Source organism: Osmia lignaria, chromosome 8 (assembly GCF_051020975.1).
Source record: "Osmia lignaria lignaria isolate PbOS001 chromosome 8, iyOsmLign1, whole genome shotgun sequence".
NCBI classification, from domain to species: Eukaryota; Metazoa; Arthropoda; class Insecta; order Hymenoptera; family Megachilidae; genus Osmia; species Osmia lignaria.
In genome coordinates this window covers 14,852,033-14,874,896 of record NC_135039.1, presented here as the reverse complement: position 1 = coordinate 14,874,896, position 22,864 = coordinate 14,852,033, and the positions used below count along the sequence as shown (strand labels likewise).

Genomic DNA, 22,864 nt, shown 5'->3' with positions numbered 1-22,864 from the left:
TATATCATTAAATTACTAATATTTCAGGCTGGAACATCCTTCAAGGTAAATTATACCAGGTATCTTTATTTTAATTAAAGACACCAAGAAAATAAGGGATTCGAATTAATTTATTCAGATTTATTTCTAATCAGAATAAGTCGACCTTTTCACCAGGACTTCACTTTGTTCTCTTTCAGGAAGACCATGTCCCTGTCCCTTTTGTCCACTCACCATTTGACAGGCGCACGGTTGCAAACCGTGAATCGGGCATCTTTGCTGATTAGCTGATTGAGGCGTTGGCTGCAACGCGAACGAGGACGACCCGGTGGTGAGGCTATTGCTCCTCTGGTATTGGGTCTCGTAATAGGACGGGGGTGGGCCAGTCTGTTGCGTATGATTAGGTGGTGACGTATGATGATACATTTGATACGACTCCAGTTTCATCGCTTCCGCTAGGCTACCGGCTATGATGCATATTTTAATAAAAATAAAAGTATGATAATTAAATTTATAATTTAATCTCGAAAATTTTCTAAGAAAAATTAAAAATAATAGTAAATCAAATATTTGATAGATGAATCTGGTTCTATTGTTAATTATCCTACTGCAAAAAGTAGTATAGTGAAAAGAAACATAACTGCATACCTAATTGTTCTGGGCTATAAGAGGGTGTGTACGGTGAGGTCCACTCTGGTTTCCCAGGAATTGATGGGATCGGACTTAATCGACCGCAGGATGAGGCGTTGCTTGAAGCCCGAGGACTCGAATAAAAAGAAAAGAACAAGTTAAAATGTATTTTAAAAATGCAGGTTTAGGTTGACGACGATTTCAGCCTTGCACTTGTCAAGTGTGAAATACTAGACTAAAAGACCATAATATAACCTGTCCAGCCTGGATGACTTCATAAGATATCAACCTAGTAAACTCAACGTCCTGATGACATCATATGATACCTAACTCAGCACATACAGTTTCAGTAAGAATATTGATCAGGATTAAAGCTAGGACAACAGTTTAAGAAATCTGAAGAGTCCTAAGAAGCCACAATTCAGTCACGAAAATTTTGTCACTAGATTTTCCCCAGGACATCAGCCGAGGTTTTAACTTTTCTTCCAGGCTGAACATTCTAAGGAAGACATGGTGGGTTAGAGACATACCGGAAATCAGGTGATAGCTGGAATCCACTTCCGGGTTGAAGTGGACTGTCTGGAAATAAATCCAACCCTTCGTTGACGCTGTTACTTGGACTAGGCGTCGCGTCAGCTTGTAGACCGCCGTTCCTTAGCGCCTCGATCTTCTTCCTCGCTCGTCCGCGTCGTTTCTCAAATTTGCTCGTTTCCATAGTTATTGCCCTGTGTCGAGGCAGTGGTACACTGTGCCAGGAACGTGTCTTTTTTAAAAATAATCAAACTTACCTCCTGCGCGACGATTTTCCAGGTTTCGCGTCCCGGTTTATCATCCACCAGGAACTCTTTCCTGTACCCTCGTTCTGAACACGCATGAATCTACTGTGCAACGACAGGTTGTGTCTTATGGAGTTCTGCGAACAGAAAGAAGAGAATCGTTGAGATTCTGACGATCAGATATTTAGGCTTTATGTTGGGGCGACGTTTGCCAATTTTATTTGGCTAAGAATAAAATTTTTAATTTTTGGCAAATACTATAGTCTACAAGCAACAAGCTTTTCAATCGTGAAGAAGTTATTTTATTGAATTTAAAAAAAATAAAAATGTATAAATATGCTGTTAAGGCCATACATTTTTAAAATATGCACAGAATTTTGGAAGTAGTATTTCCTATATGAATTTCAAATAGAAAAGAATCTAAGGATTGTAAGGAACATGCTGTGTCGCCTATTATTGATATCTTTCACTGCAACGCTTTCTAAGTAGTAAAAACTGTGACAATATCGACGTCATACGAATCAGCATTGAAGAACACTTCACTGAAGAAATAAAAAAATTCTTATTTTTGATGATGATGTTATCATTTTTTATAACAACCAATTAACCCTTGAACAGTGGAGTCTGAGTCAATCGTCACCCCAAATGATTAATCCAAATTTGAATAATAATTTTTAAAGAAACAGTGTAATTCCTCAAATCCTTCGAAACCGCAACCTTATAATTTCAATTTCTCCAAAATTTACGAGCACCCCTCGGCAACGATCGCTTCGCCGTCTCGTCGCTATCGATACCTCCATACCAGTGTTCCTTTTTACTATCTTACATTTCGCGTGTAACGCGTGGGAGGGTGGAGGGGGGCCTGTGGAATCTACACAAGCGATTGCATTGTCAGAGCCGTTTTATACCATGTACAAAATCGATTCGAAGAGTGAATGATGAGAGAGAGCTGCGTTTTATCGTAGCTACGTAGACAGAGAGACGTTTCCTCCCTGGCTTGTTCATTAGGCAAATTGAATCGGCTACGTCGCTTGGGTCCTTCCTCCCAAAAATTTCGAAAAGCTTCTACCCTAATATGAAAGTGCCGTCGTGAAGCGATAACAATTTCCTTTCGTCTTCGTCCCGTTCCCATATATAGAACCAACGCGGAGAGCTTTTAGGCAAAGAGCACGCGATACCGCGGCAAATAAGAATTACTTTTTCGAAATTGATGCTTCGCGATCGTGGCAGTTCCTTAGCAACTTTTAACATTACAAGAATCTGTTCGACGAATACTATTTGCATGGGAAATGTTGATTTTTAAAGGGATTCCAGTCGTCCTTCGAGTCATCAAAAAATGGAAGAAAATTTTCTTCCGACGACGGACCATGGAGAGAGGCCCCAATTTTCTAAATTTTACACTGTTCCTTTAAAGATTATTCTTCTAATATATGAAATCCTTTTTTTTTTCAAATTATATATTTATCTTTAGATTAGTATCTTTGCATACGTTTTGTAAGTTTCGGTCACGATTGACCCTTCAATGATCTGAAAGATCAGTAGATCACCTCCAGTCACGATTTAAGTTGTTATAAATCTGCAAGCGATGCAGCTCATTATTTCGACTATCACCATAGCGTTTCCCGCCTTTTATTGCGGACGGTATCCTTAATAGTTGACCGATAGTTTGATCGGAGACACGTCGAAGCAGCAGTCAGCACGAAGTACTTATCGACAAGGAGGTATCGTGATTACTGATGAGGATGCTTTTACGATCGATTCGCATAGACGATTCCTTTTGCCTCGTGACAGAGCCCCGTAGGGTTCACGATGGCGATCCAGCTATTCAGTCGTAGCTATACAAGAGGACTTTACAACCCTATCATTTCCCCTCCTTTATCGACGGTACACTTCGTGGATGAAGACATTTTTGGCGCCGTCATTCCGATTTTTAAATCCACTCGACCATTCGCGTTTCGATGGGACGAGATAAGAGGGAAAGGAATTCCAGGCTTCTAGCCCTTCTATTTCCATTGTCAAATTTACTAGTAATAATTGAAATTTTTAAATATTTTGAAATAGTTTTCATAAACGTATTATTGATAGTAATAAGGTATTATTGAAACTTTGTTTGAGAAACTTATTATCGAAGAAATGGAACTTCGTGTTTTGAATTGGCCACCAATAAACCCTGGTACTTTCGTCAAAGTCCTATAAAGGCCTCGAGAACATGAAGATGGCCAGTGGAGTATAGAAGCTGAAGTGGTTATCTTAGTCTCGAATAGACTGTATAACGGACAATTTATGGGGTATATACCAGTCTTGCTATAGAACATCCACTATCTTCAGGACTAAGATAAGAGAGTTCGAAAGTCTGTGAGGCAAGTCATAAAAAATTAGTGAGGCAAGTGCTGAAAATAATGAAAATCAAAAATTATTTTCGTACAGCTTAAGACCTGCACAATAAAAGTGCCATGACAGATTTTTGATTTAGGAAACAGTATCTCTAAAAAAAATTATCAAAGATACACAGTTCTTATTTTTCACAGTTGAATGGAAAGGGTTAATACTAAATTGACCTAGTTTTAATTAGAACAAAGACCTGACTGTTGTCATTTATTTAAAATTTATAAGCAGTGAACTTAATTTTCTTCTTTGAATCACTCGTTTTTATTATTTACTAGCCGGACGTTGTTCGCCCTTTTTTGGCGCGATTCGCCAGAGAGAATCCGCAATGACAACAGCCAAGACATGCTCCAATTTGAATAATAAACCACGATCGTTAGTCAAATCTGACACGAACGTTTTAATTTTTCATTTGCACGTGAACAGGGAGACGAGGCACCCAACGATCGATTCACTGTCATCGAATTCATTTTTAAATCATGCTACGAGCTTCGAACATCTCTACCTACACGATTCCTCCTCGTAATCGTGTCACGTTTTTAGTCTACAGGAAAAATTTATGGGATTCAATAGGAAATTACTATGCTTTTTCAATAAGAATAAAACAGTAACAATTTTGAAGGGATAAAGACAATAAATACCTACTTACTGTTTTATTATTTTAATTTTTAATACTTTCACGTTGGAATATTTCAATTTCCCAAATTTTAATATTTTAATATTTTAATCTCTAATATTTTCACATTTCAATACTTTTATTTATAATATTTCAACGTTTGAATATTTGAATCTGTAATATTTTAATTTTCAAAATTTTCATGTCAGCTTTTTTAAATATTTACCAGTAGATATTTTTTTGACCAAAAAGGGGTAAAAATGTCATGGACAAAAATTTCCCAATATTAACCATTCCTCATTAAATTTCATAATTACAATTACTCTACTATATCTTCTGTGTTACATCCAACTGTTTAATCTAATCAATGCAAAATTAAAAAAAGAAAAATTAGGACACTTTGATTATAAAAATTCATTCGAATCGCGGCACACCACGAACGGAAGGAAGCAGAGACTTATTTTTATTACGCCGGATGTGGTTTTTGTCTTGTCACAGTCTGCTTCGTCCTGTTAAAATTCTTCTGTATGGGGAGGAAGTAGACACTAATGTCGTGGTTTATGGATAACTAAAAACCACGTATTCCACACGCCTATCATCTATTGTTCAAAATAATTTCAGGAAATACAGCAGAATTGTTTTGTTATTCAAAGTGAGTCAATTATTCTACTTCTAATTGAGAAAATCTTAAAATGTAATAATGCATATTTTAATTATTATTAAAATTTAATTGACTCGTGTAAAATTAAAAATTTTTAATACCAACAATTTAATTTCAAATAATAAATATGGCATAAAGTGACAGTGTTTCCTTAAGGAATTTCTCAGGGACAAATTGAAAGGGTAAGAGTTTTTTCATGGAATCAATTAGAAAACGGAGACGCTTTTGAAAAGAACCGTTCGTAATTTCATGGAAGGGTCAGTCACTTGGAGACCCATGGACAGTGACGAATAATGGATATTCTGTCGGTGATGGAGAGGAAGGAAGGAAGGAAGGAAAAGAGAAGTGGATGGAGGTCTCCGCGATAAATTCGAGCTATATTTTTCACGGTGGAACCATCGCGCTTCCATGTCCTCATAACCGGCACAAATTGCGCAAAAATACTAGCACGTATAAATTGTGAGGAAATCGGCGTACCGCCGACAGTCCGGAACTCCCGGATCTAATTTGAGCGAAAGCCTTTTCCACTTCTGATCGTATCTTCTTCCCCTGTATCGTGTACACGCGACTAAAATCTCTCCATGCCCATTTTTAAAGGTTTACACCACTTTCGAACCCGAAAAATCAAACCTATCCAATTTAATTTTTTTCGACAAAAATCATGAAATAAATAAAAAATTCATTATATACATTTTATTACATATATCTTAAGGTATAAGACAGTATTTTTGGATTTTCATTATTCAACAAAATGGTGGAGATACAGCTGCCTCAAGATTAGGACCCTCTTTCAATGAGCATCCATCTTGAGGCAGCTGTAGCTCCGCCATTTTATTGAATAATGAAAATGAAAAAATATTTTTATACACCTTAAAATGTGTAAAATAAAAGACTTAAAAGAGATTTTTTATTTACTGCTTGATTTTTTCAGAAAAAAAAATAATTTTCCTTCTTCAGGTTCAAATGCAACCCCTTCAATTTAAAATGGCAAATGTAATATGCAACCAGCGAGGCTGGCCAACTTATTTGAAAAGCAGCCATTTCTTTTGGAAAGTAACGATATAAATCGAGGACGGACAAGGATGTCAGCCAGGGTTAATTAATATTAACACGCAAGGAGTCAGCGTCAGCGATGTTGCTTCCAACAGAGGAGTCCCATACAGGGAGGGTCACAAATCTCCGCGGAAAGGCAAGCAGAAGCCCCCGAGAGAAGCGGTTTTGCCGTCAGATAAAGAAACACTATATTGTAATCTCGAAGGAAGCTGAAAAATTCGGTGGTCTGCGTAGCCTTTCTGCGGTAATAGATTCCTTTATCGACTCGGCCAGTCCAGACCTTGCCCCGGTCTCTTTATCGTGGCTGAAATATCGGCAAATAGAAAACTGCTGTCCCGATCTCTAGGAAAGTTCAAAAGTTTATCGTAACATAGGCGTAGATATAATTGATCGCAGCTTTCCCTAGCTATACCAACTTTTCAACATAAATTTCTTAGAAATTGTTGACAAAAATATTTCTGCTACCAAAATTGGATAAAATTAAAAATATTTTGGAAACAACAAAATTTAAGTAAAATTTAATTAACCTTTTGGGTAGGAATTTTTAAAAGTATCCGGGTGCCCGAAACTCCCGGTGCTCGAGCCTCGGGTCGAATCGGGGTCGGGTGGGACCCTGAAAGGTATGACTTCCTATGGGCTCAGACAGGGAAGTCTGGCTTGAACGCCAAATTATATCGCGAGCAAAGTGCAGCAGCAATCGTACGGGATAATTCTGCGACAAAGAAGTTGGGTTAATTCAGCTGGAGCCTGAAGGGGATTCCAGCCGACTGCAACCACTCAAATCAGAAATCCAGACTGGCAGCCAAATGCAAGATCGAACGTTCAATTCGGAACTGGCATCAGGGGAAGAAAGTAGGAAGAGGTAGAAAAATGAAAAGCAAAGGAACAGGGAGGACAGGTCACTGGTGGAGGAAGAAGGAAAGGCTGATGGCTGGAAGAGGACATAAGGGAGAAACAATGAGCCAATTCGCTAATCCCGATTTCCGATCGCGTTCGTCCATTCGCATATTTAAGTTAACAGCTGCAATCAGTTTCCTCTCCATTTCCTTACTCTCTCAGATAGCAAAGAATATTACTGACGGTGTTCACTCTCAACTGAACCTATTCGTGTCCTGCAATCTACCTTGATCACTTCTTTTTTTATTTTTATCATTTATTATTGGGAGTCATTTAGAATTTCATTTGGAAACATTTGTAGTGGCAGAGATCATTAACAATTAGGTAGATTTACCTAATTAGGCTTTCACTTTTTCGCCTCAGAAAACGAAGAATTTTATTTCCCTTGATGGGCAATTGTGCCCCAGAGTTGCCCTAAATGATAACAGAGGGTAGTAAATATTTCCATTGGAACGATGGTATTTTAAAATACAGAAATTTAGTTGGACACTTAATATTTCTGAAATAAAAGAGAATTCGGAGACACGGGAATCTTTAACAAGCAAGTTAAACGGCACGCGATCGATCCCGCTTCGATCGTCCGGCAAATGCTTTTTACGAAATTGACCTCGTCGATGGAATTGAATTAATGTGTACCGAGATGTTCGTGCAGATTGTTGGGATGGTCTTGTTGGTAGCCTTGGCCGATCGCTTGCCGGCCGCTATCTAATTACCTTAGAGCATAAACGTCGTTGACACAAAGTGACGGTAAAAACGATTAAATATGGTTAATATCGCGACGTGAACTCGTAAGTATTCAAATTTATAAACTAAAGTAACCTAAACATTGAATTTTGCACAAAAGATTGAAATCGAGAAGATAGCCAGGAAAGCGATGAACCAAACGGAGATGGACCGTATCCATCAAACCGCCCATAACCCATCGGAATCTGAAACGCGAACGTTTCAAATGTAAATTCCACGACTTTTTAAAATCAATGAACGCACGATTTTCAATGTAACAACTCGTCTGGGTCATTGACTCCGACGTTAGACCGAAGCTAAATGAAAATACGAAAGAAACCAGGGAGAGGAGAAGATGAAGAAGCATAGTCAGATCTTTGGACATCCGTTTGAAATGCCCAGCCATCCTTCGTGGATCCCTTAGGTTAGGTAGAGAGCGGTGGTAATTCACGCGAGGGCATGATGGATGCCCTCGACGCCCACACGGCGTCGCGGTGCCTGGGCCAACGTCGAATCTTCCAGCTAGGAACTCGCGCGAATCTTGAACTGTTTAATTGCCCATGAAGGAAAAATTATAGACCCAACCTAGCAGGAGCTGTTAACTCCACCTCCGACTGTGCCCCGATGAATTAAGGCATCTGGAACACGGGATCATCCTCTTCGACAAAGGCTGTTTCAACTTCCTGCCCTCTTTTTTCCTCCTCGACGTCTCGTCCTTATTAGTTTTCGGATATCCCGTATCTGTGCCAGATTCCAGGGCGAAGTAGTTCGACAGAGATACACGGCGATAGAAGGGTGATAGCGGGGGGAGGGACGGGTGGCATAATCGAAAAAATGTGATATCTTCGGGGCCGATGTGTCTCGTCTGGGCAAATGAAATTTCCTGCAGTGAAGCAACTTCCAAGAGCAACGAGACGGTTCGAGGGGAGTCGTTATCAATGGTGTCAGGGTCCCGTGGCTCGTTTTGCCACAGAATTACCCAAATCAAATCAATCGATCCGGATCGGTTATAATCCGATGTTGGTTTAATTGTTATCACTACTCCGTGACACAATAAAAAGAATAAGAACTGATAATTTTCTGATCCATGGTCTTTAGTGATAACGCGTACTGGATGACGCACGTGGTGCGTCGTTGACTGCTTGATATTGATTGACGCACCTGGTGTGTCATATACTCTGATATGTACATGACACAAGTGGTGCGTCATTAGTTGTTTTGAAAAAATTTCATTAATTTTAATTTTGATTGCTAGCGAAGTATCACTCTATTCTTGGATACCTAATTAAATTATTTTTTTTGCAAACGGCATAAGGTAGGTGTGCAGAAACATGAGAAATTGTCAGTACAAAGAAGAGAAACATTTATTATCCCTTCTATGAATTCTTCGCGCGGCCACCTCTTCACCGCGACGGCTTAAAAAAACCGAAGCTGTTTATGATACACGACTTTTCGCCGGCGTAATTAATAACCACGAAGTCACGCCAGAAGCTGACACGAAGCTAAGACGACGTGGAATCAACGACGTAAAGAATGGTTTCCTTTCTTCGGGAAGCAGCTAGAGCGAGAAAAAGCAGGCTTCCGGCGACCGTGCTATCCACGGCAAATTAATTTAACCTGTGCGGTTCTTTATGCAGGCTTAATGTTGCTCGAAGAACCGGGGAGCTTGATTAAATTATCCACAAATTGTTATTCTAATAAATGTTATTCCAAATAAATTTATTTTTTATTAATTTAATGTTATTTTTCTGACAGTTTATTTTCTGCCATGACACACCAGCTGCGTCATTCAATATTTCTAATATCTATTGGATGAATTATATTGCTAATTTTCGACTAAATACATTATTACAAATTACATTATACGCGAAGTTCCATCGATAAAAATAAAAATAATTCTACTAATTTCCTTTGCCAATGATACAAAATTAATCCAATCGAAAGGTACAGAACAGTTTCCCTGAACATTACAATTTTCCTAAACCATCATTAACCTTGTATCTACGACCCTCGGCGAGCGAAGATCAGGGTCAACGAGCAAAAACTACTCAAATTAAGAGATCGGCCATCAGGGGTCCGCTGGAAACTTTTTTCACCCGCCTAATCCAGGGACAAATTGCACGAGTCACGTATGAGGATAAGTCAGAGGAGGCGCGAGGCATTAATTGCCCTCCCTTCGGGATGGAAAAAACGCGAAGGAGCGTTAATTGATCGGTCGAGCTTACGGGTATAGCGTGCCAGGAGTACGAGCGAGATGGAGGAAACGCTTATGTCGGCGAACAACCGATTTAGTGTTTTCGCGATAAGCGTGCTGGATCTGCCGCGTAAAAATAGATCGGCTATTGCAAAAGGGGGAGACCTTTATCGTGACTGCGATAGGGCGAGTTTACGGACTGGTTGTGTGCAATAAAGGAATCGAGGAAATGCCGAGGAAACGTCCGCCAGATAACTTTTAACCGGCCATCGGGGAAAATGAAAAATTGAGAACGAACCGACTCTACTTTCGAAACTAAAGCATGCTTTTCGGATCAAGTTCCGAAAGGGTTCTTACGTTTCGGTGAAACAAGAAGCACCGAACGGTTGGTTTTGCGAATTTATTACTGGGACGTAAATTCATAACTTATTTTCTAAACAAAAAGTAATTATGCATAAAATTTAAGTTTTTTGACACCTTGAGAATGTTACAGAGATTAATAAAAAATGTTAATTAGTTTGGTATGCAAACCCATTAGACTGGTTAAAGAATGACAAGAAAAGGTACAAAAAAATCCGAAGCTATTTTGATCGCGTTCGATCACATGCGCCCGATTAAATCAAATAAAACTGAGAATCGGATGTATTGATAATCTTATTTTTAGCCTGTAACACCTGATAAATTAGTTGGTAATGCAAAATATTCGAAACGTTCAGCACCGAGTTAACACCAATTAAACGCATATCGTTTCGATAAATACATAATTACGTCTTGGGAGATATAATTTCCATAGATGTTTAAATATACAGATTGACCTATTTAAATTTATTAACAGGTATATCTCCGTTAATTCATATTATACGGAAGGATATCTCTCGTGAAAGTTATATCACTTCGAGAGACTTATAATGAGATAATTTCATTGAGGATCGTTTTAGTTCAAAACTAGGTCAATCCTATTTTTATAATAAAATCCAACAGAATTTTATTTTCTAATAAAAATCGATACAGTTCGTTATTGCCGAATGAGTGTTGAAAATAAATATTGCATAAAAATGAAGCATTAAATATAGGAAAGAAAATTGAGCGTGACGTCTTATGACGCCATCCTGAAAGTGTCATTCATGATCTACTAAAACGAAGGAATTGAAGGTGCACCGTCGATTCCTCTCCTCGATTCGATATTCCGCGTTGCTGCAGAGTTTCGTTAAGCTTCGAACCGCCCACGCGGCAAGAAAAATTGCTGGACAAGTCGGCAGGGACGAAAAGAAATCAGGAAACGTGGAGGAGGTAGCAGGACGAGACGTTAGCATCGTCACCGAGTCACTTCGGACCCCGAGCCTCGTCCACCCACGTATCTAACCCTCGATTCGGTTCGATCGGTTGGTCAGCCTTGAGATTCCATTTAATAATAATAACGGTACCTCGTACAAAAGCCCGAGAAGGAACGAGGCGAAGGAAAGGAGACGGGGAGTCGATGGGTGGAGAGAAAAGTTAAGGGATGAAGCGAAGGATGGAGAAAGAGGAGGACAACGCTACCGAACTTTATTTCTTCGTATTAGCATAATAATTGCACTGCGAGGGTAACCTCGAACAGAACGGTTCTCGCTACGTTCGCAAACGGAGACAGAGATACGGAAACGCAACGGAAGGGAGAGAGACAGACACGTCCTGGAGACGGATATGTCGAACTTTGCGGACGGTTTCTACCGGACCGGATATCGAGGCCGACTTTTTCGAGCCGAGACTCGTAAAAAGAAGGTTACCGAATCAGAGTTTCGCTAACCCACTTGCCTGTTGAAACGACTGCCATCTTGGACAGCGGTTGCATTTGTCCAACGAATGATGGACCGTGGGTTGTGGTCCGATTTTGTTATAGGGGATGGAATCAAGTTCAATCTGTATTTGGAAATTTCGAGGGAATAAGAATTTAGAATTGAATCTACTTGCAATATACTTGTTTCGATTCCATCAGCAAGTTACAGTATATGTGTTTCAGTATTGTGTAATTAACGATAGCGTTATCGGTTTCTTTTCGATAACGATGCAACGTTTATTGGTGGATTAATGGAATATTACTGTTGAGGAGAATTAATCGGATTTAATACCGCCCTGCCTAGTGAAACATGTAGTGCTACTAAGAATAAGATTGTGATCTGGAGTTTGATTGGGGAGAATGACCATGGGTTATCTTGATTCTGGTGTGACCTTATTAAAAAGACATTTCATTCTACTAGGTTGTTGCATTCTATTATAATTTCATGACATAAAAGTATTTAAAAATGGCAGTAATGGCAGATCAATCTAATGCTTAAGATTTTATTAAAATGACTGCTGTAGAATTTACAAATCATTTTCTTTTCTGAAATTCTTGAAAAATTTCACGTCACAGACATTCGTGTCATAAATCCAGCCCTCGAAAGTCTCAATGGTGGTCTCGTCGACCCATCTCCGTCTATCCCAACGAAGATTCCAAGGCGACGTCAAATTGACGTCGTAAAAGTATCGAAAGACAAGGGGGCGACGACTTGATTCCGAGAACCATCAAACGCGCATAAGACCCAGGAGAAGGATTCGTGAGGCAACGAGGAAGTTTGCGACCGAATTGGTCAAAATCAAAGAATCGAAATTTCTTCATTTATCCATGCGAAATATTACATTTCTCCGAGCTAATTAATTTCAATAACTAAATATATCATTTTGGGCGGACATTCTGAATCTGGGTCAAATGTAACCAAGGCTACATGCATATGTATGTAAATAGTATTAATTAATATTAATATTCAATATTAATGTTAAATAATCAAAAATATAAAATTTTAAAACTTTTACAAATATATACACAGAGTGTTTAAAATATTATTTTGAATAATTTTGAATAATAATTTAAGGATTGTTGATGACTCTATTTCCAAAATTGAGTGTTTCAGATAATTATTTAAAATTTGCATTCCAATAAAAAATGAAGAGAAAATTAACATGCATGGGAGTACTTACAATCCATAACAGCCACCTTGAATATTAGCAGGGAAGACAATTTTTCTCGGAGAAAATGGCGACTTACCTGAAACAGAAATAAAATGTCGGTATTAAAATATGAAAATATAAATTCAAACTTAAAATTGCATTAAGAAGAATTATCATTAAAAAAAAAAATAATTATAATAATAAAGAAGCAATGAAACAGAACTGAATGGAACCGAAGTAAAGGAAACTTCTTCACCGCGATCGAACCGAATGGAAATTCTCAAATTCCGTTCGTCTTCTATCGTGATTCCACGATGACGAACACAGCACGGAAATGCTGCCGGCGCGGCGGAAATTCACGATTTGTAAGCCACTTGGTCTTTCGAGCATCCGAAACGATACTTCATCCGCCCTCTCCCAAACGCGTACCGATGTACCGTGCTTCTTACGAGCTGGCCAAGCGACTTCAACAGGGATTTACTAGGGAAATTTCCTAGGGAATGGGACGTGGTAATGCTGGAAAAATAACAGCCACTACGGCAACGTTTTCCCGGATCCACTAACACGAATTAACCAACTACGAAAGCGCACCCCTGATGCGAACAAATTTATTTAACAATTTTACTTTTAAATTTATCCAGCCTGCAGGTATATTACTGCTAAATGTCTTTTGAACGTGACATCTTATGATGTCATCCGGTTTAATAAGAAAATCGCTTTAGAATATTTCGTCTCATCGGTTCTGGAATTCTCTAAATTCAATGAAACAAACGAACGGGCCATCGCAGAAACGGTCGAAGAGAACATTGAAAATCGCAAACCGTGCTGGTGCACGTTGCATTCGGAAACGGAGTGGCAGGAATCGGGGGCGGGAGGGAGGGATGGGGGCGCGGAGCGGAAGATGGAAGTTTCGAAGGTGCAGGAAGGTGGTCGTAGGGGTGAGCTCACAGACTGGTAGGTGAGCGTCGAGTCGAGTCGAGTCGAGGGAAGAAAAATGATCCATTAATCTGAAACCCAAAGTCTGGCGGCGCCGGGCGTCGCGGCGGCGGCGGCGGCGTCGACACGGCCGACTGTGCAGTAGTGGTTTCGATGCTCGCGCGCAGACCATACCATTCGTACCATCGTCGACCCCTCGGTTCTCCAACCAACCTCCCTCGTCCTACGAGTTCTTTTCGACCCCTTCGACCAGTGATCGTCAACCTCTTCCGTCTATGAACCCTAGGAGTTATTAGAACCCAAGGCAATTACCTGTTTCTTTTAGAAATAATTGAAAGCAAATTTCAATGAAAATATAAATTTTAATTTGACATTCCAAAATTTAAAGTAGTGCTCCTTTAGTTCCTTTAAGTCCTAAGGATCTTAAACACTGCAAATTTTATTTCCACCCCTTCGAATTGAAAAAAAATTTGTTTCGACCCTTCATTGCAACATATTGCAAATCTGCTACGTTCATTCATGTACTTTTTTAAATATTTGTAATTATAAATTGTTCTAAATAAAAAACACTGATTTAGTTGAAATCGATGTGTGTCTAACACACGCACACGAGAGTAATCAGACACAGAGGCTGACGGAACGGTCTTAACTCGAACGTACGAGGGAATAAGAGGCAGTCTCACGGTCTCCACGAAGTCGCCGATGGAGATACGGTAGGAGGATGAGCGAGCTTGAGAAATGAGAAGCTGGGTGGAAGAGGAACGAACGGGATAAGAGATCGAAATCCGGCCGCGTTGAGGTGTTGGAACGAGAGACGGAGCGAGCACATTTGAATCCCAAATTCGACGAGACCGCGGTGACCGTGATTTAAAGAGTTCACCGTCGTTGTCGATTGGTAACTGTGTCCTGCAATCAGATGCCCCCCTCTTTGCCTTTATACAGTTACTCGTTTCATTTCTTTTTTTTCCTTTCCGGTAACTTTCATATATTATACCTGTTAAAAATCTTAGGAAAATTATTATATTTAAAAATGTTGACTTTCATTACTTCTATCACCTGTCACTACGATTCTTTCTTAGAAAATTGGAACATCCTCCAACGGAATCGCGCGATTAATGGAGCATTCTTAACCGGAAGCCAGAGTAGCCGCGTACAGGGCGACAGGAAACTGTGGAAAAACGATGAAACTGAAAGTTCGAGGAGGCGACAGTCGCATCGTTGATATCAGAAAGACGAAAAGTTTCGCTCTCGTTCAGCTTTTTTGCCGAGTTTCCGGATGTTCGACGGGAATGTGGGTCGTTCATTTTTTTCCGTCCGACGCTCCTCCCTGCGGCCGTAAATTGTCGGGCACATAATTTAAAATAAAGGAAGCATAACCGTGCATCTTAAACTCCGCGCTGTGGCTACCTTCATAAGAGAAAGAGAAAGAACGACTCGTTGAACTATTAGTAGCACGCCATTACCCCACGATGCATTCATAACAGCCACGCCATCGTTTTCTTCGTCTACCATCTTAGAAACTTGTAAGTGGGAAAGGATGGAAAAAGGGAAGTAAATTCATCTGTTGAAATTCTCTGACAAATTGAAAATTTTACAGCGATTAATCGGTCGAGGAGGATATCTTAGGTGTTCAACCCTCGAACCATGGAGAGAGCCACAATTTAAATTTAATTTTCTGTTTCATTTTCTAAATTTTATATTAATCCAACTGGAGTATTTTTAATTTTCCAGTACTTCAGAAGAATATTTCTCTGCTTTCGCCAAAATTGCAGATAAAAATTAGTTTGATGATCGTAAGAACAATCTAATGTACGGAGACCTGATTTCCTTATCGAAATTTTAGCGAGATAAATACAATCGAAGATATGATATCGACTACCAAGGCACAGTTCGATTTATCGCATACGATTCTTCGAACAGAATTATTCTTCTCTCTAATTCTAAAATAAAAATTACAACATTTATATATAAATGTCGCTCTTCCTAATTAAACTTAATTACAACAGAAATCCCAAGAGTAAAGGGTTAACATCCCTCTGACACCTGAAGCTGCGCAGGTGGTCTCATTTACGTTCGTTCAATTGCATAACGATGCGGGTAAGGTGGACACGGGAAAAGGGATTGAAGAAAACGAAAGAGATGTATTTAAGAAGAGAAGAGAGAGGGGCGAATGTGAACGACGCCTCCGTGGGAGGCGGAGGAGGATAGATAGGACAAAACGAAGAGAGGGAGCTCTAATTGAGATCAATTGCGACTCAGCCAGGGTCAACTCAGTCCGAACTACTACTAGGATGCCTTTACTCGCGCGCGTTCGCGAATGTAACCTCGTGGACGAACGGTGTAGGCTTGCATACCAAGCAGCATTGGGGATCAATTGGTCGTGATTTCTGTCGTGAGAATGTCGCCCATGCTTTCAATCGCACCTGATCCTCGTCATCATCGATTTCAACGTTGATCTTACATTTTGATTATAATACTAATTAAAAGTTGCATAAAATTTTTCGAAAGTACCGTTAATAATATCTTGAAAATTATAAATTATTCTTTCAATTAATTAATACTATTAATAATAGTCGAAATTTCTTTTATATTTTCATTTATAAAATATAAAACTCGAAGCACTCTATAGAGGGTTTAAGTAAGCGAGGGGTTAATTATGTTACCCCTGATACCTTAACCGATCGAAGTGAAACGAGAGAAAGAATTGAAGAAAAAGAGAAAGAAGAAAGAGCGAACGAAACGAGGAGTGCTTTCAGATAACATTTTTCGAACGACTGGCGGAAACCGAGCGGAACTCGTTGCCATATAATGGATATTACACTGACGACTATAAAAATTAAATCGGCAAACTTTTCGTCCTACAGTGTCGAGCGTCCAATGGCGAACAGCAGAAGAATAGGCAAACGAACGATAAACCTTTATTGCTTCGAGAAGAACAGCCGACACTATCGGACGATTTCCATCCGGATATCGTGATTCTCTAACTTATATACTTGTTACATTCATGCTAGAAATTCTTTTGATTGTTTATTAATTTTACGAGTGGGATGGTTCAAGGTTGATACTTCAGTGATAGTGATAGTTCAAGGTATTATTAAAATATACCTTGTTCTTATAAAGGTAAATGTAATTATGTTTGTACTGCTACGTTAATATTAATGGCAGCAGCAGTTTAAGCAGACATCAACTGATTTATTGTTCATTTTTAATGACAATCATAATGAGATTAAAGGTCTGACAGGCAGCTGATGGTTGGGTTGAAAGCGACAGCTTAATATGTAATGAATTAGTTTCATGATTTAATACAAAATACTATGTATAAAATATTACACCATACATAGAATTATATTTATAACAATAATGATTCCAATTTAATTTAATTTTTTTTTTCAGCTTAATTAAATCAGAAATTTCTATTTTGATTAATACTTAAATTGTTATTACTTGATATATTTTATTGTCATTGTTTTCAAACATAAACAAAATTTTGTATATCAATCAATCATCTTACATATCAAATTTATGATATAAGATACCTAATCAAAATTTTTATATGCACAAAGATATTAATACGACTGTATGGAAATACCTATAGTAGCAAATATCATTCCATGTCATTTGCTTCTGAAAGATAATCATAATACTGATAATACTTAATATTGATATCGATACTGTCGTCAATTTTTCCAATTATTTTTAAGCAAAACTGTACGCGATTTCAATTTTCACTGAAAAATAAAATGAAATTATATAAACAATAATTGAACTAGTTCCAAACATTATCGAACAAGATTCCATAATTATTCATAAGAACCTGAAAAGATTTCGATCATTCTATTGGGTTGAATGTATTAAAGAAGAATACAAAGAAATTCCCACCCTTTCGGGGACGAGTTTCACGAGATCCTCTTGATTATGACAGGGAGCATAAGGGTGCCAGTGGAGAGGAGCCGGCGCGAAAGGGTGCGAACGAGGATAGGTGAGTGGAGGAGGGACGAAGGAGCAAACGAGCGGAATTCAATGAGGTTGAGGAAAGCAGAGGCAATGCTAGTCCTAACCCTACCTTTCTCTACCCACCTGTTGAATCAGATCAGTTCTGAGCTGACCATCGTGGTTTACCTGCGTGCAAACCGATCCTAAATCATTCTCTACCCCAGAAATAATTACCTTGGAATAATTTAATCTGAAGAACTTTCCTAACAATTAAAAACCCATTCAATCTTTCACACCACGATAACCTTTGCCATTAATCTTTTAAGGGGTGCTATTTTTCCCTTGAAATCATACAAACTTCCTATGAAAAATATTTTTTTACACAGAATAATAATATAGGTATTACACAATGATATTTCACAAAACAAGCTAAAAATTAAATAATTGATTAATTAAGACTACCCCTCCACCGATATGTTAATAAATTTTTGAAAATCCTCCAGATTAATTAAAAATTATCCACCTTAAAAGAATCATAGCAGAGGTACTGCAGGAAAGTTAAAAGTGCACTGTACAAAGGGGTTGAAAAAGGGTGCAAACACCCTTAAAACTTCATTTCTCCGAGCATCCAGCGGGTCTAATTGATCCTGGCAGCTCGTTACATGATAATTTGTAAGCGGATCGTGGTTACGTGCTCGTCCATCCACCTTTTTTCCCGGGGCATCAAAAACTTAAGTGCTGCTCGGCCTTGTTCCAAGCAGTTCGAGCAAGAATTTTCGCGGCTTACCCCATCCCACGGGAGGGCAGGGGACCACGGGAGCGGCAATAATGAAATTCTTGAAAAATTATCTTCCACCCCCATCCACTCCCCCACGTTTCCCTGGAGGGGTGAACGAGACAGCGTGAAATACTTCAATGAAGCGAAGGCTGATTAATTGATTTTCGGCCGACCGGGAAATTAACGGCTCACAACAGGCTTCTTGCGGTCATTAGCGGCTCGAAGTGGCGAGATTTTTAAGAGCATAACCGAGCGTAATGCGAGGCAAGGGTAAAACCGAAGGATCTCGTAAAACGTTCATAACAAGATCATTATTCAAACGTTCCGGGGTCGAATTTGAACCCCGAAATTGTTCCAGATGAGAGGAACTGATTTATGCTATTTGCGTGAAACTGCTGGACGAAAAAGATGGTCACTTTCTCTGTTGCATCAGCGCAGTGATTTATGCAGTTGGGAAATCGTTTTATAAAAGTATCGCTGGATTTATTGTGTACAATCGCGATCGAATCAGGCCTCTCTAGGGAAAATAGTGATATAAGATAAGTAGAACTGATTGAAAATAGTGAAAATTCTGATAGTCTCTATCAATGTTCAACAATTCTTAATTTTTTATTTACGAATATAATTTAAACTAATCATGATTAATTTTACAAATACATAAATTCATTAATGAAATGTATAGTGGTGAATTGCTCAATTCTGAATTACAGCTCTCAATTGATTGTACTCATTTTTGAAGAACGCATATCGTTGAAATGATACTTGAAGAACTTATCGGGTCACAACGTTCAAGAATATTATCAGAAACAACAGAGAAATAAGACGCTCTTAACCTATTTAATGACTTTCATCAGGCAGAAGCATTTGCAGAGCTAATAATAACATTCTTCTTTGCAGCGAACATTATTCCCTTGCTTTATTGTTTATGATAGAATTTATCGTTTCTTAATTTTCGTTTAAATAGCTTTTTTTAAGCAAAAAATATTACATTTTCATATCATAAAAATATTTGGATATTCCATAAAAAAAAATTAATCAAATTTCAGAACGTATAAATACGCTCTTCCCTAAATGATTATTTATCTTTGTAGAACGTATATATACGTCATTCGTAACGAAAGGGTTAAGAGGACAGCAGCTGCACATTTCGAGCGAGGCATCTTTAGATTTTCGTGTTCCCTATCTCTTCAGCTCGCGATTAATTCAATAAACACGTATTAACACCATAGTCGTAAACTCGAGAATGTATCAAGCTTACATATACGTCTAGGATTCACCGATCCAACGCGTTTCAGTCGATTATCGACGGCACTACGGAAGAGCTTCGCAGTAATTAAGCCTGATTAAATTTCCTACGCGCCTTGTGTCCGTAGTAATTGCGACCCATTCTGCATTCGCAACGAACCAAATGAAATTCATTAGTCAACGCTATCGGGTTGCAATTCTCTCTATAATATGTATACGCACATATGTTTTATGGTTCGAAAACAATTATTATCTACTACTTTCTATCTTCATTCGATTAAAATTTTTTTATTTTTCTACTGTATGCCATTTTTTTCATTTATAATAATGGACGAGACACTAATGTGCTTGAAAATCCATGCGAAGATTAAATTGCTGATCTGGCAATATAACAAGAGTCTACCATACAACAGTAACTTAAGCCCATGGATGTTAGAATTGTTACAATAGATCCATTTTTCATTTTCTATTTCAATTCGTCAGAAAAATGTCTTTAATAGACAACAGGAGACAATGGTCCAACCGATGTCCATCATGGTCCTGAATCAACTGATGAGGCATCCACTTTCCTGCCTCCAGCAGAATGGTTTCCATTTTTATTGGAAATAATGATTTGAGTCATTTTATGTTATACAGCAAGCAATCCCTTCACGAGATCTCCATTTGGGGTGAGAAGCACCCCTCCCTTGGGAGGGATGGCTAGGTGCCCTGGGGGAAGGTAGAAAGTAGAAAGGGATATCACACTTGTTGCTGCTTTCTAAGCTCCTCCATATATTCTATCTCTTGTTCCTGACTGGAACTTTCATTTTTTCTATAATTCTGTCCAGCTGCTTCAAATTCGCAGCCTCGCTAAACCAATTGAAAATTTCCCTACCAACAGTGGCAATTATAGCGAGAGAGTAGCCATTTTGCGCGTGGCGCATTCATCGCTGGACGTCAAAGGGTTCTCGAGATTTTCGTTTCTCCTCCTTCACGGCGAATTAAACCTTCAGAAAGAAAGTTTCGCCATTATCCACGCTCAGATTGTCCCCGCGGACTAGGCACAGTTTCAAGGAATCGAATTCCGAATTTCCCTGCTAATTTCGTCCATTCTGGATGTCCACAATGGACGGTGGAGACAACTCTTCCTAGTCGCATAATTGAACAGATTTCGTTTTGGACAGTTTATAATTTTTCTTTTTTAGAAAAAGGGACAAGTTTAATAATAATGGTGTTTCTTTGAAGATCAATTTACATACTCCATTATTCTACAATGGAGGCTTGTTATATTTAATTGAACCTTGGATGTACTTCCTCATTTTTCATCTTCATATATGCTATTCTATTGAAATCCATCGATGGTTTAATATACAGAACAAATAAACCGCAGAAGGTTAGGTTTTTCAAGGACGAATCTCAAAGCTACAGAACAAATTTACTATGCAAATAAGTTAAGTGATAATCTGCTTAGTACCTATCTGAGGTGAAATAGGATTACCTGATTAAATGTCACAAAGAAGTTGCATCGAAATGTTTAACTATAAATACATTAATATAATACATCAATTTTTAATTTTCAAAATTTTTAAAAGAAAATATTTTTCAATTATTAAATATTCTAAATTTCTTAATTTCTAAAATATTAATAATGAAATAAATATTGAATAAAATTTTCCCAAGTAATCTTCTTACGAGGCTGTTAAAGATAATTTTCTCACTTTAAAAATACATAAATTATTCCATAAAAATAAAATAATTAACAATTGGGCGAATGAACGGCCAAAAGGGGAAGTCAAGAAATTTGAGGGAAAAAATGATTGACAAATTTGCATCGTATCATGACAATGCAATATTTCATATCGGTTCGACGTTCTCGTGAATATTTTTCAAGCCAGACAGGACATTTAAATGGAAAGTAATTAGAGCAAATTCCGGGAATATATTACATATTCGGCGGAGATCAATAACCATTGATGTTGTACTTGTAATGATAATGAAGTATGAAGGTAGCCGGCATGGAAGCACAATAATACGTGCAGATCCCATCCGAGCGGCAACGGTAATTGGTACGTATTTGATGGATTTTATACCCTTCGTTGATTGAGTAGGTTGTAACCGGTTGGTAAATTGTATATCCCATGTAGAGACGAATGCAAGATGGAAGTGCATAATAATCGGAACTGACGATAATTTTCTCTTGGAATCAAGGTTTCGCTCATAAACTATCAAGTTTCTATATTAAAAGGCACAGGGTTTCATGACATAAAAATATCACAAAACAACACTTAATGCATATCAATTTGAAGCTTAAAGTTGGACGAAAATCACCACATAAATTTTTCATGAATACTCTCAATACAAAATCACTGGTTGCCAGTTACAACAGATATTAATTCAGAGACAACTAACTAGGTGTCGAAATAAAACAAGCTTCATTTCCACAGTAAATGCAAAATATCTTTAAAACAATTGACAGTATCAAAAAATGTTTCAGACAAAATTTTAATGATTTCAAGAGACGAATAATTTGATGTAATTAGTTTTCTTATAGGTGGACGCATAACGGAGATATGGAGGTTTGGCATGTTGTTTTAAACAACAGCATTTAAACAGAAACATTTAAATATCTCTGTTATTAATAATCGTATGAAAAAACTTCAAAGGACAAAGTTGCACTATTTTAAAGGACACATAAGTTGATATAGAAGAATTTTTCCTCACGATCATTTTTAAGGAGCGAACTTACCCCGAAGGCTATTTTGGAAACTAACAAAGATAAGAAGACACGTTAAAGGTTAACTAACAAAATGTCAAACTCTCGTCGAAATTGTTATTAAAAACCGGGCTCTTCCAACTGATCATAATTATTACAAACACTCTGCCTATTCTTACGATGCATGCACGCGTGACTAATTAAAATGATCGCTTGAGCAGCGTCAAAGGGAGGAGAATTGGAGCCGCAGGGCAAAGAAGAAGCTTCCGTGGAAAGAGTGTACATCGAAGATCGTCGATACAAGGTGGAAACGATGTCGTCGCGAGGGTAGGAGCGTGACAAGCGTACCGGCGGACGTGGGGGACGAAGAGGGTGTCGCAACACCAGGGGTGGAAAAAG

General features: G+C 38.3%; 1 protein-coding gene across 4 annotated transcripts in view; it reads right to left on the bottom strand.

Moving 5' to 3' along the window:
- Nucleotides 1-22,864, bottom strand: part of foxo (forkhead box, sub-group O) — a 104,294-nt gene that overhangs the window by 29,884 nt on the left and 51,546 nt on the right. For 2 of the 4 annotated variants that reach the window (XM_076689715.1, XM_076689716.1), the window contains exons 2-6: nt 12,912-12,978; nt 1,398-1,522; nt 1,140-1,334; nt 628-743; nt 214-446 (exon numbers count right to left, since the gene is read on the bottom strand). In XM_076689715.1, coding sequence (XP_076545830.1) covers nt 214-446; nt 628-743; nt 1,140-1,334; nt 1,398-1,483 — 630 coding nt within the window. In that variant the 5' untranslated portion in view covers nt 1,484-1,522; nt 12,912-12,978. The remainder of the gene's footprint in view (nt 1-213; nt 447-627; nt 744-1,139; nt 1,335-1,397; nt 1,523-12,911; nt 12,979-22,864) is intronic. The other 2 variants (XM_034329628.2, XM_076689717.1) reach the window with 1 other exon arrangement.